This window comes from Molossus molossus, unplaced genomic scaffold, assembly GCF_014108415.1.
Source record: "Molossus molossus isolate mMolMol1 unplaced genomic scaffold, mMolMol1.p scaffold_m16_p_14, whole genome shotgun sequence".
In the NCBI taxonomy this organism is placed as follows: Eukaryota; Metazoa; Chordata; class Mammalia; order Chiroptera; family Molossidae; genus Molossus; species Molossus molossus.
Window position 1 is genome coordinate 40,112,969 of NW_023425349.1, and position 19,947 is coordinate 40,132,915.

At 45.8% G+C, this 19,947-nt stretch overlaps 1 protein-coding gene across 1 annotated transcript in view; it reads left to right on the forward strand.

Annotated features, from left to right (window-relative positions):
* RASEF (RAS and EF-hand domain containing) overlaps positions 1-15,465 on the forward strand; it is a 64,247-nt gene extending 48,782 nt beyond the window's left edge. Inside the window, exons 10-17 of the mRNA XM_036261880.1 lie at positions 756-990; positions 1,297-1,434; positions 1,548-1,692; positions 2,969-3,050; positions 4,711-4,825; positions 8,825-8,944; positions 11,286-11,362; positions 15,311-15,465. Coding sequence (XP_036117773.1) covers positions 756-990; positions 1,297-1,434; positions 1,548-1,692; positions 2,969-3,050; positions 4,711-4,825; positions 8,825-8,944; positions 11,286-11,362; positions 15,311-15,416 — 1,018 coding nt within the window. The 3' untranslated portion in view covers positions 15,417-15,465. The remainder of the gene's footprint in view (positions 1-755; positions 991-1,296; positions 1,435-1,547; positions 1,693-2,968; positions 3,051-4,710; positions 4,826-8,824; positions 8,945-11,285; positions 11,363-15,310) is intronic.
* The last annotated feature ends 4,482 nt before the right edge of the window (positions 15,466-19,947 follow it).

Genomic DNA, 19,947 nt, shown 5'->3' on the forward strand with positions numbered 1-19,947 from the left:
TCACAGAAGTCAGAAGTTCTAGCCCCCATCTCTGAAACCTCTCCTGTAGGGTCTTTCCAGACTGTGTGTCAACACTGAATGGCAGAAAACCCATCTCATCTGTCAAACCGTTCGAGGCCCATACATTTCTAATTGCCTGTCATTGGTCATCATTGGGAGTATGGCTCCCAGAAAAGTTTACCAGTTGGCCCTTATTTTGCCTTGGGCAACCTGAGAGAATGTGTTCTTCATGCATCAGCCCTTCGATTATCTGAAGAGAAAAACCATTGAGACTTAAGTACACTGAACCATTTCTCACACCCGAGGGTTTGAGGGTCATGTCATCCTGATTGCCTTTCCTGTCCCGGTTGTCAGCCTCCCTTTTAAGTAGAGATGTTGTCCGGAAGTGGACGCACTGTCCAGAAGGTGGTCTGACCGTGCAAGAGTGGCAAGGTTCATGTGTTCTACGTTTATTTTTCTTAATACAACTTTAGATTGCACTTAGATTCTGGGAACTTTTGTATCAGGAAATAAAGGTGATTTAAAAATAAAACACTGCTTCGCTTATTAAATGTTGGAGTGTCTTTATCTTAATTGATTGTTGCATGGGATGAACTGATATGGCTTTGGACATGTTATTTCCCTCAATGCTTCATCATGGAATACGCTGTCTGTGGCTCCTGGCAAAGGGAGAATCCAGTCTGTCCCTCTGGCCCATGTGGTCCTGAGCATGGCGAGCCCTCAGGGAAAGCAGTGTCCTCCCCCCTCCATTCCAGGTCATCCCGCTCTTCCTACGTGGATGAGGACTGTGACTCGCTCGCGCTCTGTGACCCCATGCAGAGGGTGAACTGTGACGTGGACAGCCTGCCCGAGAGCTGCTTCGACAGTGGCTTGTCCACCCTGAGAGATTCCAACGAGTACGACTCGGAAGTGGAATACAAACACCAGAGAGCATTCGAGGGGCCGCGCGGCACGCAGGAGAGCTTTGCGGGCGATGCTTCAGACACAGACGTAAGCCCCCGCGTCACTGCTCCCCTGAGTCTCCTCTCTGATGGAGAGTGGCCACCCTGTTTGACTTTGATCTGTCATGAGAATCCATTTTAAAGGTTATAACTATAAACTTAGGCAGAATGTTGCTGTTTTTCCTCCACCAAATTAAGGAGACTTTCTCATAGATCGCCGTTTGGGGCCACTCCATTTCATAACAGCAGTGACTGGAGATTCAGCCGTATCTTTTTCTTCTCTTTAATCTATGATGTGTGTGTGTGCTGAGAGGCTTTGTTTTTTAACAGTGAACTTCTTTTTTTAAAAAAACAGGTTCCTGATATAAGGGACGAGGAGACGTACAGTTCGGAAGGCATGGCTTCCGTCTTGGACTGGAAGCCCCAGGGGTCTGTCAGTGACGGCAGCGTGGTCAGTTTTCCAAGAAAGCCCATCTTGGCACTTTCACCCCAGGTAGGTAGTTTCTGAGACACCTGTTCCTGAACACAGACACTCTTCTGTGCCTTGTCACTTATCGGGAAGGAAGCTGGCACTGCCTCTATCACCCACTGCGTCTCTTCCCCCAGACAGACACGGTGGACGATAACACCTCTTCCAGCTCCCAGAAGGCCTACAAGATTGTGCTCGCGGGGGACGCTGCCGTGGGCAAGTCTAGTTTCCTCATGAGACTTTGCAAGAATGAATTTCGAGGAAATACAAGTGCCACCCTGGGTATGGTTCCTTTTTCAGATATAAATGGGGAAATGACCTTCTTTAGCTTGGTTTTCTTTTCTTTGGGGATTATGCATAGATACACAGATCAGTCTCTTTCTTTTTCTGTGTATGTATCTGTAGATATATATAGATATAGGTGTGTGTGTGTGTCCTTGTCTGTAGAACGTCCCTCTTCTGTTTCGCCGAAGGCCTGGCTCTAGGGAAGGAAGACTGACAAAGGACAGAGGTATCTACTTAGCCAGTCGGATGAGCTAACCCGCGCTCAGAGCCTGAGATGACAGGCTCACTTACTCAGCACGCATTTCCAGAGGCTACTGTGAGTCAGTGGCTGTGGTAGGCGCTGAGGGTACACAGTGAACAGAATTGACTGCATCCCTGCCCACAGGGAACTTACATTCCAAAGGAGGGAAATGGATGAAGACAAATTAAAAAAAAAAGGGTTCGGGGAGAGTGCACTTTTACACAGGGCGGTCAGGGAAAGCTTTTCTGGTAAGATGTCATTTGATGTTGGTAAAATGACATTGTTAATGGATAGTTTGTCACTGTGGTCAAAATCGTAGCCAGATGTGTGTACCCTCCCCCCTTCACAGTGGAGTACTGTCCCTAAGAACAAGGAAAGAAACAGTGTCCCCATTTCCCAAATTTACATAATAATCAGTAAAAGGAGTTGAAGATATGCAAATTATCATTTATTTTCTTTATCTAAATTGTTCTTATTTTGATAACCAGAAATGTTAGGAAAGATTGATTACCCTCTTCACAGTGGCCATCTTTATAAATTTATGGTTCTTTATTAAACTGTTCAAGATAACAAAGCTGAAAGTTCACTTCAATATGATTCATAAAAAGACTACAGGATCTGGTTTAGTTGCTAGAGAGCATGGCATTTATACCTATCATATACATGCTCACATATACGTACATATATACATATATACACACATGCACACCCACACACATTGATGTACATGCGTGCACATGCAGAGATTTAATTGAGTTCATCTAATTGCATGGGCACATAGAACGTAGGTTTTCCCTTTGTCCATAGACTAAATCTTTCCCCAGGTCAGCCAGCCTGAAGACGGTCATCTGCGTGCACCTGAGTGGTCTGACTTATAATTAGCATGTGAAGGTCATTCTCCATGAAGGCCATGTTCATTTTTTTCTACCTTGCTAGCTCTTTGGCTTATTGGCTTCTGTCTCAATTAAAGAGAACTTGAAAGTAAAAACCAGTGGAATTATTTACATCAGGTTCTCATACATTCCTTTTCAGGGGTTGATTTTCAGATGAAGACTCTCATTGTAGATGGAGAGCGCACGGTTCTGCAGCTCTGGGACACGGCCGGCCAGGAGAGGCAAGTGCTTTCTGCAAAGCCCCGGGCTCTGCTTCGGCCTGTGTTGACACGCTTCGTAGCACACGCACTGTTTTTGATGCTTATAATTACAATATGCCATATAGTTATATGGTACATTCGAATTTCAAGAATGCTCTCTTTTCCACTGCCTTACCTCCTTCACCTATTTATCAGCTGTGTGAGAAAAAAAGGATCTTAAACTTCCACTGAGCTCATGCTCAGGAAAAAGAGAGTGCCCTTTCCTAACGAGAGTTTAGGTGAGAAAGCACCTCTGCGTGCAGTGATAGTGTGAGGAGCTACTAACAGGCACAAGAGAAGAGAGGACCTTTCAGCTCCCCTTGGGTCAAGGGCAGAGGCACAGACTAAATAGCAGACTCGCCTCTGGTGACAGTACCTAATCCTGCATGTATTGCCAATGACCAGAAGTGGTAACTGTAGGTTTTAGTACTGTCCAACTCTTTGGGAGCAGAACCTATCCAGTTCAGCAAGTAAGTGTGGGGCGCCTACCTACCCTGCACCGGGCACCGTTTAGGCTGCTAAGATTCATCAAGAAGGCTTTTCAGTCGGACACAAATAGCTGCCCACATGGAGCTCATATTCTCTAGAAGACTGAGAGCTTCCGCATTTAAAAAATACTTGTGGCCCTGGCCGGGTGCGCAGTGGTTAGAGCGTCAGCCCTCAGACCAAAGAGTCTTGATTCCAGTCAAGGGCACTTACCTCAGTTGTGGATGGGTCCCTGGCCCTGGTTGGGGTCGTGCAGGAGGTAACCAATCGATGTGTCCCTCTCACATTGATATTTCTGATCTCTCTCTCCCTCCCTCCTTCCCACTCCGTGGCAAAAAAAAATACCCTCCAGTGAGGATTGAAAAAACAAGCCTGGCCAGTGTGGTTCAGTGGTTGAGCATCGACCCATGAACCAAGAGGTCACCAGTTCAATTCCCAGTCAGGGCACATGCCCAGGTTGTGGGCCTGATCCCCAGTGGGGGGCATGCAGGAAGCAAGCAGCCAATCGATGTTCTCTCTCATTGATGTTTCTATCTCTCTCTCCCTCTCACTTCCTCTCTCTCTAAAATCAATAAAGGAAAAAAAATGTTTAAAAACCAAACAAAACTTGTGGCTGGCATGGCCCTATTAAGACACAATAAAATATTGCACTTGGTTTAGACGAAGATATATGTTGCAGTATGTGCTTCTCCAGTGATCCCCTCACCCCTGTGAATGGAAGCGTGTGGTGCACTGTGGCATTCCACACTGTTCTACCCGACCCACGCCCGGAGACCATCGTTCTCGGACCTGCAGCTCCTCCCACCTTCCTTGTGTCCTGCCTGCGGGTTTGGGTAGCTTCTTGCCGAGGCTGGAATTTTCAGAAATTACGCTCTCAGCCTCGTCCTGGTTGTTTTGGGATCTGTAAACATTCTTGAGATTATTTAGTGGAGAAAATGATTGGCTTTTTAAAAGCCAGTAGCCCAGATCCTCGTCCTGTTACCTTCCACGGGTTACTCTAGGCCCCGGAGACGCTGTCTCACAGAGAGACGCCGCCATCAGACTTTTCTCGACTGGGGCCTATTCGAGCAGAGGAGAAAAAAGCACAAAACGACGAGGAAGCAGGTGGCGCCACATGGAGGGTGAGAGCCCTGACGGACCTGCGTCTCATTTTCAGATTCAGGAGCATCGCCAAGTCCTACTTCAGGAGAGCAGATGGCGTTTTGCTGCTGTACGATGTCACCAGTGAGAAGAGCTTCCTCAATGTCCGAGAGTGGGTAGATATGATCGAGGTGAGCAATCCCGGCAGAGAGGTGGGAAGGCGACCGGGCAGCGGTGGCCGTCTTGGAAACGCTGGTTCTCTTCGTGGTCGAAGGGAGTGTGATGAGAGCCCACTGGGCCGTGCTGGGTGTCACCAAGGACCGATGTCAGAGGCAGAGTTCCCGGTGGCACTCAGCAGGACTGGTCTCTCTCAGGAGCTGGGCACGTTCTCACGTAGTCAAGGACGGGAATAGAGGGAGCTTCTGGGGATGAAACGCCTGGGTTTTCTTACAAGTAAAATCAGAACCACATGGGAAGGGAGTGGGAGGGCAGGTCACCTGCGAAGGGGCAGCTTTGCCAAGCGAGGCCTCTGGGGCTGGGTGTGCACAGGGCCTTCCATGTGCGCTAGATGTACAGGTGAAAGACCACCTGGTGTGAGGCCCACATTCTGTAGCTACTGTGTTCTCAGCCTCTGGCAGTGATTTGGGTCTTTGCACATTCCGAGGTACCACTGAAAAACCAGTTGTTATTTTAAATGTGTATAGGAACTGTCTGTGCTTTCTTCTGATTAGATGAGATAGTGTCTTTCATCTGAGGATCTTCAGATCCTTTGGGTTCATGGTCCATAATTTTTAAAAGTAGGACATGATTTGACCACAGTTGGAGTACTGCCAGCAGTTACTAAGCAACAGAAAACTACAGCTGGAGCTGAGGCTGAGTGTCCTCTCTTGGGGAAAAACTTGAAACTGGTGGTCAGAACAAGTTTTCAAGTAGGTATATTTTCTATAATATTTTTTAATCCTCACCCAATGATATTTTTCTATTTATCTTCAGATAGAGTGGGAGGGGAGGGAGAGAGAGGCATCACTGTGAGAGAGACACATCAACTGGTAACCGCCTCTTGCATGACCTGACCAGGGCCAGGGACCGAACTGCAACCGAAGTACATGCCCTTGACTGGAATTGAACCCGAGACTCTTTGGTCCACAGAATGACACTCATACAGCTAACCCAAAAAGGCCAGGGCTATTACCTATAATTTTTAACAGACATTAAGTGCAAGGGTAGCTTAACAGAACTTATTACTGTCTGGATTCTTCCATTGGGCCTATTTCATACCCTTTATATATATAAAAAAAGAAACAGAATTAATTTTTGCTTTCCAACTAAAGAAGTGATGTGAGAAGTGACGTTGTAATTGGCGATAAAACTTAGTGATAAAATAAATGTGCATTTTGTCCTACTGAAGTATCGTGACTTACAATGACAAATACAGCAAAGTTGTGTTGACATTTATATAATATTTTCATTTTATAACATTGTCCACATTATAGTCATCTCTGTGACATATGTGGGAAAGGAAGAAATGTCATGTTATCTTCACTATGAGACACCCGAGGCGTAGAAAGCCTGTGCGAATGGCTTCTTATTTAGAGGTTAGGGTTGGAACAGGGCCTACAGTTGGACCCCCTGTTTCAATATGGTTGCCCCCTAGATCAAGCATCAGAGTGAACGGCAGAGTGAGAAGAGGCTTTCGGGGTTAAGAAAGGAATTCCGAGGAACAGTCAGGCATCAAGGAGAAGCATCTAGTCCAGGGAGCCAGTGGTCCTTGGGACAGAGCTATGAGCCCAGAGAATAATGGATAACGCCAACTAACTCATACACCCGAGTGCCTATAATGACAGCAGAACTTTTTACTCTTGAAACTGCTGGGTGTAGTTTTCATGTTAAGCCTTTGGGTTACTCTGAAGAAAAGGCAGCATGTAGGACGGGGCGGGCCCCAGTGCTGAGGGCCCGTGGTGGCCGGCTGCGTGCGTGCCAGGAGCCCGCTGCCGTAGTTTGCTGAGCAACCTGCACAGGGCAAGTGACCATTTCAGCTGTTGGTAGCACCGTTCACAGGGTCTGAAGAGTAAGAAACTGTATTCGAGATGAATTACTGAATTTGTTATAGAGGAAAGATTGGAGACCACTCGGCATTTAGAAAAATAATGGGCACAATGAACCTCTGCCGTGGCGCTCTCTCTCCAATCTGAGGACATTCTGTGGGGACAGTTAATATGGCCACTCTGTACATGGGTAGAAACTAATCGTGTGATCGTTAGGCTGGGCCGGAGAACTGAGAAGAAGTAGAATATCAGTGGAGAGTGGACCCTCTGAATTAACAATGATTTCATTTTGACTGTGAAGCACTAGCTTACAAAATCTTGTAATAATATCATGGATAAAATAAAATTATGCCCATCTATTTATCTGTCATGAATAATTTATTGATTGAACATTTGGGTAAAAGTTCAGTAGAGACACTTGAAACATGAGATTGAATTGTGACTCTTTCACCTTCAAAATGTTTTTGGGATTACCTCCTCTCTGCAGGTGCTGGTCAGTCCCGGGAATATATCTGTTACTAAAGAGCCGATCCTTGTGGACATCACAAGAAACAAACATTCATGAATAAAATAAATAGAATGATGGACAGTGATAATGTTACAGTCGCAAAAAGAGGGCAGGGTGAAGGGCCCTATGGGCAGGTGGTGGGGTGCAGTTTGCATTAGTGGCCCTGGCCTCCTGAGAAGGTGCTGTTGGAGTCAAGACTTGAAGGAGGTATTTACCTGTGTGACTTTGGGATGTCATGTAGATACTGGGATTCTTGGCTTACTTAAGAGATTATTTGGTTAATGGCTTCCAAGTGACATCCCTTGGATCCTGAGCAGGTAGTCAGGGAGCACGGTTGTCAAGGACACAGGAATGGGTGGGTGGGGTAGGCTTGGAGAAGGACATTTCATTCTCTTCTCTGCACTTAGCACACTCGGGGCCTTCAGTTAGAGGAAGGTGGTGTGAAGAGAAGGGAATTCAGATATAACTTCACTGTTTTTAAGGCTTATCTCTTGGTCTTGCATTGGGTACGGCACCAAGCTGAATGAGTACCCGGGGTCCTTAGGCAAAGAGTCATGTCACGGGGCTCAGCCAGGGCTGCTGCTTCTCTCGTTGAGGAACCAGAAGCCCAATTTTCTGTGCGAGGCAGGGTAGAGTCTCTTATTCTCTTCGTAGGCTGATGAGCTGGGATGTACCTTTTACTAACTCCTTCATTTTATACACAGGGATATTGAGGCAAAATCATGAATAGAGTTGCCAGATTTCACACAGCCAGAGAGTAGAAAGGAGGTTGGGTGGGGCGGTCACATCTCACGCCCGCCCAGCTGCACGGAGAACGTGGAACAGTGGGACAGCGGGACAGTTTGCGTGTGCTGTTGCGGAAGCGCCATCCCGAGAAGCTGTGACTTTGAACAGCGTGGTGATCAGCTCCTCGCAGGAGAATGTGGACTTCGAGGGCCTTCTCCCCAGCTCGTGTTGTGAAGCAGACGGCGGAGAGTGTGGGACTTGCAAACTCCGTTTTAGTCCTGTGACGACTGAGGGATTACTTGTGTTTTGTATCTGGGATCATGCAGTTGTTGTCACTGTTGTTCAGGGTAAAATTGTAGGGAATGGTGTGTGCACCACCATCAGATATAATTCTGAATTCAAGCTTCTCAAGTCTCAATTGGTTTGTACAGTGGGAAGGGGGATGCAGTCAATTTAAACCCTGGCCTGGGCTTTTCCAAGTTTCTGTTTAAAGTCTTTGAATGGCCTGGCCAGTGTGGCTCAATGGATTGAGCATCATCCTATGGACTGAGCAGTCCTGGTTCAATTCCTGGTCAGGGCACATGCCGGGCTTGCGGGCTCCATCCCCAGTAGGGGGCGTGCAGGAGGCGGCCGATGGATGTTTCTCTCTCACATCGATGTTTCTATCTCTCTCTCCCTCCTTCTCTCTCTAAAAAAATCAACAAAAACATATTAAAATATAAAATCTTTGAATGTCAGTGTTCTCACCTGGCAACAGGAAAACATTTGGTTCTTCTTGAGATTTTGAGGTTTAAAGTTAGTATCAATACACCGTGGCACACCAGGTCATTTGGACGTGGTGGCTGCTGTCGTCCCTGCCGTAACCTGTGCAGTGTTTGATGGATGCACGTTTTCTTCTTTTCCCGTGGCAGGATGCAGCCAACGAGAGTATTCCCATCATGCTGGTAGGAAACAAGGCCGATCTGCGGGATGCTGCGGCTGCAGAGGGGGAGAAGTGTGTCGCAGCATACTTCGGGGAGAAGCTGGCCATGGTAAGCGTGAGAGAGCATCGGGTTGGAAGAGGCCTTTCGCTTTGTCTGCCTTTGCTTGAGAGGTGCTTTGACGAGCCTCCACCTCGTTTGATGGGGCTTCTGTCCTCATACAGGCAGAACTCCCAGTATCCCCCCACTTTATGAATATAAGTCATTGCGCCAAGGATTAAATACCTCATAGAGGTAAGTCGATCACTCGATCCTTTCCTCCCACTGAGTATCGTTGACAAAGAGGAACCAGCATGATCACATCTTCCTCCTCACTCTCAGCAGTTCCTGGAATCCTCCTCTAGTCCTGGGATCCAGGCAAAGGAAGAAGAATGGGTGTCCTGTTTTCAAAAGATGGGTTTGCTTCCAGAGGGTTACTATGCCAAGGGGCAGAAGATGGTGCAATGTGTCACCTGGTTAGAAGAGAATAGGAAGGCATTTTTTTCCCTATAAGATCTGTGTTTAGTTTCAATAGTCTAAAATTGTTTTTGGTTTTGCATTTGTGCAGAGGATGGAACTCACGTCTGTCCAGATGATTACTGTGGGCCATGTTTCTCCTCTTGTTATCATCATGGTGTCAGTGGTTCATGGCCCCCTCACGGTGGTCCTAGCCTACAAGGGATCGGGCACCTTGGGCAGATACGAAGGTCATGCCGTAGCAGTCTGATGTGACATTGCTGTCGTTGTCTGTCATCAGCACCGTGAGAGGAATTCTCTGTAGCATATCATGTGCACTCTAAAGAGAAGTTTGATTGTCACTATTCTAAGTGGGGAGATCTTGTTTTATGTTTTAGAAATGTGAACCAAATATGATAACTGTCAAAACAAGGTCATGAATACAGGAAAGATTCACTCAGTACAGACATGTCTGTCTCCACCATGTGACAAGCACTGCCTTATGTGCTGAGTGGTGACCAGAGGACAGAACACACGGCCCTTGTCCTTCCAGAGTTCATTATCTGGGGGAGACAGACATTAAATGCATGTAATCCCTTGTCAGACTCTGTCCCATGTGCCCCTTCAGAAATCTCGTCATTTCTGTCCCCACACCAACGCGATTCCCTCTCCACCATTTCCCAGTTTCCAAGCTTGTCTGTGCATCATCACTCATACCCTCCTGTACCCTCAAAGGCATTCTCTGTTTCACCCCGAAGCATTATCACTGTAGAACTCAGCAGCGGCAGCAGCACTACCCATTGCTACTAGAAATCCGTTCATTTTGTGATTTTTAATAGAATTTTCTATGGACTGGGGGGCTTGTACGCAAAGGTCCCACAGTGGAGTTCCTCCAGTGTTTGATCCCTCTCTCTTTTACCTAAGATCCAAAGGTAGGTAGGAGTCGGCCAGCAGAGGGGGTTGATGGGGGTAAGGGATAACCTAGGTAATGGGAACAGCAGGTGCAAAGGTCCTGAGATGGGAGGGAATTTGGAGAATTGTGGACGGAGAGAGAAGGTGAGGGTAACTGGAGCATTGTGAGTGAGAGAGAATGTCCGAGAAGACTGGCAGGTTGGCAGGGCCACGTACAGGCTAGGTCTTGTCAGCCGCTGGAGAGCATTGGAACGTTACTTGAATGTTACTAGAAGGGTGTGAAGCCAGAGCGTGAAATGATCAGTGATCATACCCATAACCACTGGAACGAAGAATAATTAATAGAGGACTAGAGAATGTCCGTTGGCCTTAGCAACATGCCGCTGCTGGATCTTGGTAGGAAAGGATAGCCTGAGAGGGGATGTTAGCTGCTGGCCAAAAGACGACATACTTTGGATGGCTTGTAATTCCTGAGTGTGAGGTTACCTTAAGCTATCATTCTCTCTCTCTCCAAGGACTTGATAGTGCACATTGGGTAGCACGTGTGTCACTATCGGAAATAAGTACCTTAGAACATGAAATTTTGTAATGTAGGTGGTGGTTTTTTTTAAACAAACTAAAATCTACCCTGTCTGGGAACTGTTTCTTGAATAATGAGGCTCCAGTTAGTCATTTTCTTTTTAATTATTGAAACGCGGAATCCAGGTTCTTAGCTGCTAGCCACTCTCAGTGTGCTCAACAGGAAAATATTTTACTGTATTGATCGATTTATAGGCTAAAATGTCAGGAAACTTAAACACAGGCTGTTTTTTTTTTTTTCTTTATTGATTTTAGAGAGAGGAAAGGAGAGGTAGAGAAAGAGAAACATCAGTTGGCTGCCTCCTGCATGCCTCCCCACTGGGGATCGGGCCCCCAACCTGGGCATGTGCCCTGACCGGGAATCAAACCAGAGACCTCTTGGTGCAGGGGGTCAATGCTCAACCACTGAGCCACACCAGCCGGGCAACACAGGCTTTGTTTAATGGTGTCTATTTCTTTGCCGTAGACCTATGGGGCGTTGTTCTGCGAAACAAGTGCCAAAGACGGTTCGAATGTCGTGGAAGCTGTTCTGCATCTTGCCCGGTAAAGTTTTGTCTCTTATTTGGAAAACTGAATGTAGGATTGAATTTTCATTTAGTTGGTGCACGTGTCAAACTTTACCACCATAGCATGGCTCTACATGGGAAACACTGTCTTCTCATTCAGTAGTAGTGAGAGAAAAAATTGAACATCGATGTTATCAGAACTGGTAATGCTGCAAGTTGACTATGGACATTGGCAAGGTACCGTTCCTGCCAAACAGAGCAGGTGCATCTGAGGTGTCGTTGGCATTTCTGCAGAGTGCCACCACAAAGCTAGTAGTCACTTGTCTGAAGCATTTCCAGGAACCAGATTTTAAACACAAGAGACTATTATGAATATAAGTATTATGACATTTTCCAGGGTAAAGGAAAGAAAACCTCAATAAAACAAAGTGTGTGTCATGCCAGTTGGAAGCACTTTCTTAAATTTATTATACAGGTAATTATTATGTGAAGGCAGTGGTGTTAATAACAACATTTTGGAATGTAGATTAGAATGTTGCATTATTGAGGAACTTGGATATAAAGGTGTGTTTTAATCCTGAGAGTATTCTTAGGAAATAACAGCATTGTCTGTTATATTTATCTCTTTTGCCTACGTTTCTGCCATAAGTGGAAAAAAAAAGATTCTTTACAGGCCTAAAGGGATTAAATATCACATACAAAAAATATATATATATATATATATATAAATGTGTGTTAACAAAATCCAGGTCAATGATCTTTAATTGCTGACAAAGCCCAAGCATAAGGTAGATCACTTGTGAGGTTTTACAGGAATCTTAACTTCTATATGATAATTGGCTTCTTCTGCTAGTATACATTGACAGTTAAAATACTCTCGGTGTTCTAAATGGTGCTTTTGTATTTATGACTTGATGTTTATAGTGCTTAGTAGAATAGAACCCTATTACGAGAAGGCATGGGCTGGGGCCCTGGAGAGCCTGGGGCCCTGGAGAGCCTGGGGCCTGAGAGAATCAGGAAACAGGCCCCAGGACCTTAAATGGCCTGCTTAGCATTAGTTTGTGGCAGGGCCTGGTAGATTCCTTGAGCTTGGACTCAGAGTCTTTGAACATTATCTCCTTTGACATCAATCCCACCACACTGGACGTCATTTTTGTTTAAAGCAAAACAGTGCTAACTTTGAGTATGACCTAGAACAGGTAGAAAAAAGGCAAACAAACATGTAAACATATAAGTTTAAGTGAATTACATGTTTTTTTGCTTGTGATTAGTAGGGTAATCATGGGCTAATACCACATTTGTCAAGAGCCAAAATAAAACCTTCATAAATTAGGTAAAATAATGGATTCCTTGTACCTTTGGGTACACAGCCATTTCAGACAAGGTGCATTCAGTAAATGGGGTGGGGAGAGTCCATGAAGTGGACTGAAGATGGTCTACTCGCTGAATTGGGAAGTGTTTTCCTTTTTTCCAGAGGCTGTATTAAGAGTTTCATTAAAATGTCCATGAGGGTCCCAGGGGGAGACGATGTGCCCATGGAGGCAGATGGGTGTGGGGAGGGCCTGCAGGTCTTTACAACACAGTTGGGCCCAAGGCTGGACCAGGCTCATTGATACTGTAGCCTTAGGCAGTGCGGTGCTGAATGGCTCCTCTGTCCTAGCAAGAAAGGATGCTCCTGAGCAGGCCCTCTGCATGGCTGTTGGCTGATGCTCAGAGCGTTGGAGGATTTGGGTGTCAAGAGCCTCCAAGTCCAGCCTTCAGGCTACCCCTGAACAGCTATGAAGTCGTGAACAGGTCGCTGTCTCCTGTAGGCATCTCTAGTCTGTAAGATGAGGGTGGGGGCTGAAGCAAAGGATCTCTCAGGCCCTTTCTAGTTCTGATTCTATAGACAGCAACCTATGTACTCCATGGAATAATAGAGTCTCCATTTAATGCTGGAGTGTCTCGTAGGGTCCCATTAAAGTTAAATGATCCAAATTGCCGTGGTCACACCCAGAGTGCAGAATTGATTTCCTTTATGGTGTCATAAAGACGGGAGAGGCTGCCAGCTGGCTGTCCCCATTCGCTCCTGCAGCTGTTTATGGTGCAGCTTCCACTCAGACCTGGGTTGACTGGCGTCACCAGCGCTTCGGCAACGGGGGTGCTTCTTGTGAACCACTCACCACGGAGTGTTTCTTAATTTTTATTCTTATGCATTATGGCCTGGTTTGAGGTCTCTAATTTAGTTATTAGTGGTGTATTAAGTATGAAAATTATCAAGAAGTAAAAACTATAATTTGTTTCATACCCTGCCTTCAGCTTTGCAAGTCAAAGGACCCAAGTCTTAAATGGTAGTGGTATAGTCTGCACAGGTTAAATGAACAAGTAAGGTTTTACAGCCTTTAGAATGTTGTGCAGAATGCGAAACACGCTGAGTTTTCGATTTACATCCCATGAGACAGTTCCCAGCACTGTCCCTTCCATGGCGTTCCAGGTCATGAGACTTGAACTGGAAGGGTTTCTGCATTGGCACTGTCCGAGGATTCTCTGAAGGGAGGCCACCAACGTGTGGTCAACAACCTGAGCTACTCTGCGTGTTCTCAGAAAACCTCTCCATCCCGGGAAAAGTTTGTCTTAGAAATGCAGTTTCGCAATTTCCCTGGAGTGCTGATAGGATTGTCCATTGGCAAAAACATTTGCCATTGACAGAACCACAGGCTTTAAATGCTGTTCAGTTTATTCAAATGCCACAGGCATTCAATTGACCGGTGACTGGAAACACAGGAGGCTCAGGCTGATGTATCTGTTCAGCGCAGTTGCTGAGCCCACTGGGTGTAAATCTGTTTCTGAAATCGAATCATTTAAAATGCAGTTGTTAAGTCTATGGTAGTTTTTGGTGAGGCATTTTAATTTTCCCTGCGTTAAGCCTATTTGAGATGTTTGCAATCATATCTTTCTAGTTTTCTTGAAGTGGGGCATGCCTTTATTTTTGGTGGATTAAAGAAACTGAAGTTCAGATGAACTGTTTGCTTTCAGGTTGAGTAAGCACTCAGCATCTGAAAGCCCCATACATGGTTCAGTAGAGACGTCCAGGGGAAAAGACAGGCTGTGCAATTAACATTAGAGGAAAAACAGAAAAGATATGACCAGGCAGCCATGTGACATGTAGCCATTAGAGGCCATTGGACGTCCCAGAAAGGAGAGATGTGAGTTGTCTCGTGAGGATGCTAGGGTTATTTTACCCATTGTACAGATAAGAAAATTCAGAATTAGAACGCTAATCTTCCTCACAGTGACACAGCTACTAAGTGGCACAGTTGGGACTTTTCATGACTAATCTGAATCACTGGATATAAAGTCGTCATTGCTTTTGTGAATGTCAGCAAGTATCAGCCAGGGATGGAAGCCAGGTCCAGGGTGTTAAGGAGTAGGCTGTGTGTGTGGCAGACTATAAAGTATATAAACCCACAGGAGAGAGTGAGAGAAGTCTGTGGGTGCATGTGTGTGTATACGTGTTATCTGTACGTGCGTGCATGTTTGTGTGATCTACATGTGCATGTGTGGTCTGTGTGTGCGTGTGTGTGTGCAAGTGTGGTCTGTGCATGCAAGTGTGGTCTGTGCATGCATGTGTGTGTGCGTGCATATGTGGTCTGTGCATGCAGGTGCATGCATGTGTGTGTGTGCATGTGTGGTCTGTGGTCTGGTGCTCAGAATGCCGGTGCTGGAGCCGGCCTGCATATTGTGAATCCCATCTCAGTCACTTCTCCAGCTCTGTGACCTAAGGCAATGCCTCATATATGAAATGTAAAACAGGTACAACACATTCACATGGTTCTTATGAGGAGTAAATGAGCCAGTGCTTAAATGTAAGGCATTTAGACCACGTCCAGAGGGAAGTGCTGTTTTTATTTCTACAGAGCCAGTTATGGTCTAGGCTTGTACCTCAGCAATGCCCTCTCCCTCTCCCTCTCCCTTTACCTGCCTCTTCCTCTCTCCCTCTCTCCAGGGAAGTGAAAAAAAGAACTGATGAGGATGACAGCAAATCCATTACCAACCTGACGGGAAGCAGCTCCAAACAGTCATCCCACATGAAGAACTGTTGCAAGGGTTAAACCCCAACCCCTGGCCCGGGAAGTCTTCATTTCTAGAGCACAGAACTTGTGGGACTTGTCTGCTTCTTACGTAGCTGGTGCGGTACGGACAGAGCTGCGGAGAGCTGCAGCGGGGGTCCGACTGTGCTCTCGGTCCCTCCGGGCCCTCGGCTGACCTCTCCGGCCCTTCCAGTTCCGACATGATTCTGTAGACGACAGCCTGTACCCCACTGAGTAGCATAATCGCCACGGACAGTTTCCACGAACAGTTTGGACTCCCTGGTTAAATATACTTGTCCTGTCCTTACAGAGTCTTAAACCATAATGTGTACATGTTTTTTAAGTTCTCAAAAAATCACATGCTGAGATCAAAGGTGTAGAAGAAACTCATGGACATAATTCAATTCATGCGGATGCTGACATACCATTGAGGAAAAAATGGTAATTTTCAGGCTTCGGTAAGTGACAGAAAAGTATTTTTTTCTGCATAAAGAAAGAAGCATTTTTGCGGCAAAAATCGTTCTATGATAAAAGAGAGGGTATTTTATAATCTTGGAATACATGTAACGCCCATGGTTTAAATTCAGTGTTAAAAATTCTGGTAAACACACACAAAGCCACACACTCCTGGAGTCCAGTGCCCGGGAAAGGTGTCACTCTCCGCTTCACACACCAGCGGGTGGCTGCCAGGGGCTGGAGAACAGGAGGGACTCAGGGTGAGCGACCGCTAATGGGTATGTGACGTCTTTTGGGGATGATGAGAATGTTCTGGAATTATGTTGTAGAATTAATGGTTGCACAACTTTGTGAATGCACTAAAAGCCACTGAATTGTATAATTTAAAAGGGTGAATTTTACGGTATATGAATTATATCTCATTAAAAAATACATTAGTCTTTAGAAGTTTTTAACCTTTTGCCAAGTGGACATACACATGCTTATTTCAAACCTTTCCACGGTGTAAAAGCATGACCCCCAATATAGCACAAATCCCTCCCCTCACCTGCCCGCGTTCGCCTCCCTACACAATGAGCAGTGAAACAAGTGTCAGGCCGGGTTTCTGGAAGACCGTCTCTTTTTTTAAATTTATTTTTTATCCTCACCCGAGGACGTTTTTCCATTTTTTGTTCAGATAGAGTGGGAGGGAGAGAGAGGAGCATCGACGTGAAAGGGACACATCGAGTGGTCGCCACCTACATGACCCAATCAGGGTCGGGGACAAACTGCAACCGAGGTACGAACCCCAGTCTCTCTGGACCGCAGGCCGATGCTCTAACCACTGAGCAAAACTGGCCAGGGCTGGAAAATCGTCTCTTTAAAAGAGGAGGTGTGGTTAGGAGAGGAGTCACAGTCCTGCAGGGGTGGGGAACGTCTGCCCCTCGGGCTGTAGAAGGCCCTCAAAATCAGTACCAGCTAACATCACACACCTCACCAAGTCAGCCTGACCAAATACAGCAGGCTAATTCTTAAGTTGATAATTTTGTATGGCTCTCGGATGATGTTATAAACATCCAAATGGCCCTTGGCAGAAAAAAGGTTCCCCACCCCTGGCATAATGTGACTAGTGACTCATCCTCACCAAGGACCTGGTTGGCCGTGCTCTCCCTCTGGAACGTGCAATACCTCCCATATTCCCTACTGAAATGTCTGTAAGAGCCAAAGGGGTCAATGCCTGACCTAGGGTGGGTCAGTGAAGCCTGGTGTTTGGTTTTCAGCCGCCTGAATCAATTAAGTTATTCCTGGCCAGAGATCTGAGTTTACTTTGTTTCATATAGGTCCAGGCCTAAAGTAGTTTGCTGAAAAAACTTAGTCGCTGTTATATGTAAACTAAAAACATTCCTTTTTGTTGAATTAAAACAATTTGTTGTAGCAGTTTTTCTCCTGTTTGTGATGTTTTATGATCAAACCTTAAATGCCCCAAGCTTCATTGTTATTTTAATGAAAATGGACCCCGTATGTGACATTGTTTAGCTTTTGAAAGCATGCTTTCTACTGACAGCATCTAGTTCTTTCCCTGGAAAGTTGGATCTAGCCAGAGCCACTCCACATGGATTCCTGTTTCCTCTTTCAAGTTTTTTTTTTTTTTTTGGTCCCAGAAAAAAAAGTTTATGTTTCTGACTAAAAAGAATGCTTTGCTTGTGTGGCACGGTCAACTGAACGGGAGAGGGAGTGGTGGTCGTTTTGGGGTGTGGCGAGATGAATGTTCTGCACTGTCTGCCTGGGTGCTATCTGTGGAGGCTGGTTTAGCATGGACCTGACAGCTGTGTCCTACCGGACTCGTGTAGGTGCTTGGTGCAGCTGCACAAAGCTGTGCTTGTGTTACCGAGTTGCCTTTGTTTTCCACCACTGTGTCTCTCTGTGTGTCTTACAGTCTGTACATGTGAGTCCACCTTTGATACAGAAGTGTTATCTGGGCTTTTGCTTCTGAATTGTGTGGCCAGCACACCCAAAGTGATTAGAGCGCAGGGCGTCTGTGATAGGCAAAGCAGCCATCTTTAACTGTTCAAACACGGATACATGTTTTGACAACAAAATCCAAATTAGAGCCTTATAACTCTGGGTAGCAATCTTGTTTAAAGAAAAGCTAGTTAGCTCTTTTAGCTGCATTGCTAGGAAATCAAAATTATTACCAACATTTGATTTCATGAAGGTGTTCTCAAATTTATTGTTTTTTTTAGAGAGAGAGGAAGGGAGAGAGTGATAGAAACATGGGTATGAGAGTGAAACATCTATAGGCCGCCTCCTGCACGCCCCCTACTGGGGATGGAGCCCCAAACCCAAGCACGTGCCCTGACTGGGGATCAAACTGAAACCTCTCAGTCCGTGGGAGGACGCTCAATCCACTGAGCCACACTGGCCGGGCTCAAATTTAAAGTATTATTTTCATTAAGAACAAAAATACAGTCCCATGCACCGCTTAAACAGTGGGATATGTTCTGAGAAGTGCTTTGTTAGGTGATTCATTGTGACAGTACCACAGAGTGCACCTCACAAGCCTGGATGGCATAGCCCACTACACGCCTGGCGACCTGACACTGCCAGCTGTCCTCGGCCGCAGGCCTGTGCAGCGTGTCACTGCTGAACGCCGGCGGCAACCGTAACCCGATGGTAAGTGTGTGTGTATGTAAACACATCTGAAGAGAAAAGGCAGAGTGGAAGTATGGTATGAAGTGTGTGTGCCTGGGTGCACAGGCTGGGGGGCCAGGAAGGGAGGGCTGTGGAGGGAGAATAGACGTCATGAGGAGGGAGGTTAGGAAGGCAGAGAGGGAAGAAAGAGGGGGAGAGGGCCAGTAGAGGTGGTAAGAAACCCACAGAGATAAAGCTTGAGAGGAGAAATAACAAAAGGGAGAGGGCGAGAGAGGGCACTGGACCTCTAGACAGGAGGCAAGAGAAAGAGAAACAGAGGGGAGGGAAGTTGAGTTTGTGCACAGGAGAGAGCTGGGGGGGTGGGCAGGGCACACCGGCAAGTGGACAGCATGCTGAGCCTCCCTGTCTATGTGAACCACCCAGAGCCAGCGGTAAACGCAACATCCAAGTCTGTCCAGCCTTTGCTTTCAACATTGCGAACAAACTTTTTGCTTGTAATCCCTTATAATCTTATGGGACCACCATCATACTTTGGGTTTGTTCTTACGTGTGGCAAAAGACTGTATTTCATGTTTTTAACTTAGACTTAATTAGATGCATTTGCATAGTTCTATGCATGTAATTCATCTTGTGTGAATTTTGCCTTTGAGAGCTTTTTAAAATCAGTGTTGTACTATGCTCCTTGTTTATGTATCCTGACACATTGGATAGTATTTTAAGTTCATTATAGGAAAGAAAGTTGGAAAGAAGACTGTTTTACTGTTAACTTTTAGCCTCATGCATTTTCATAATTTATTTTTTCCACTTGCTGCTTTGTATGATGTGTGGCACTTGATTATTTAATACAAAACGTGATTTGCATCAACTCAAGTCGCATAGCCCTCTTGCTGAAGATAAAATTAAGGTTAAAGATAAAGATTTATTTTTATATTTGTACAGTGATTGGCTTCAGTGATCATTTTTTTTTTTTTTTGTGGGCTTTTATTGTATATGTGTGTGAGAAATTTCAAATATATGTATTGAGTAGGCTTCTGAGTATTGAGTAATTGTTTTATGATCTTGGTTTATATGGTTTACATTTTCATAGTATCAGCCATACTTCATTTGTACTGTTTTATTTCTCTTCAAACCATTAATAATTATACCATAAAGTAATTTTTATCGCCATGCAAATGTCTAAGGAACTACAAATATTTTTTGCATTGTAAATTAAATAAAGCAGGCTTCCTCTGGCCTTCGGGGTGTTCCCTTCAACTGTACTGCAGGCCTCCCTGAAGGAATTTAACTTTAGGAGGCGCCTCCATGACATTGTGCCTCTGAAACACTTGTCGTCTTGGCCTGGGCAGCTGGCCAGTGGGAGGAAAGACTGACCACACGGTGGCCGGCGCTCTGGCACAGCCAGGTCACCTTGGCCAGTGGGGCAGCAGGTCAACCAGCTTGGGGTGTGGCAGCCAAGAACAATGAG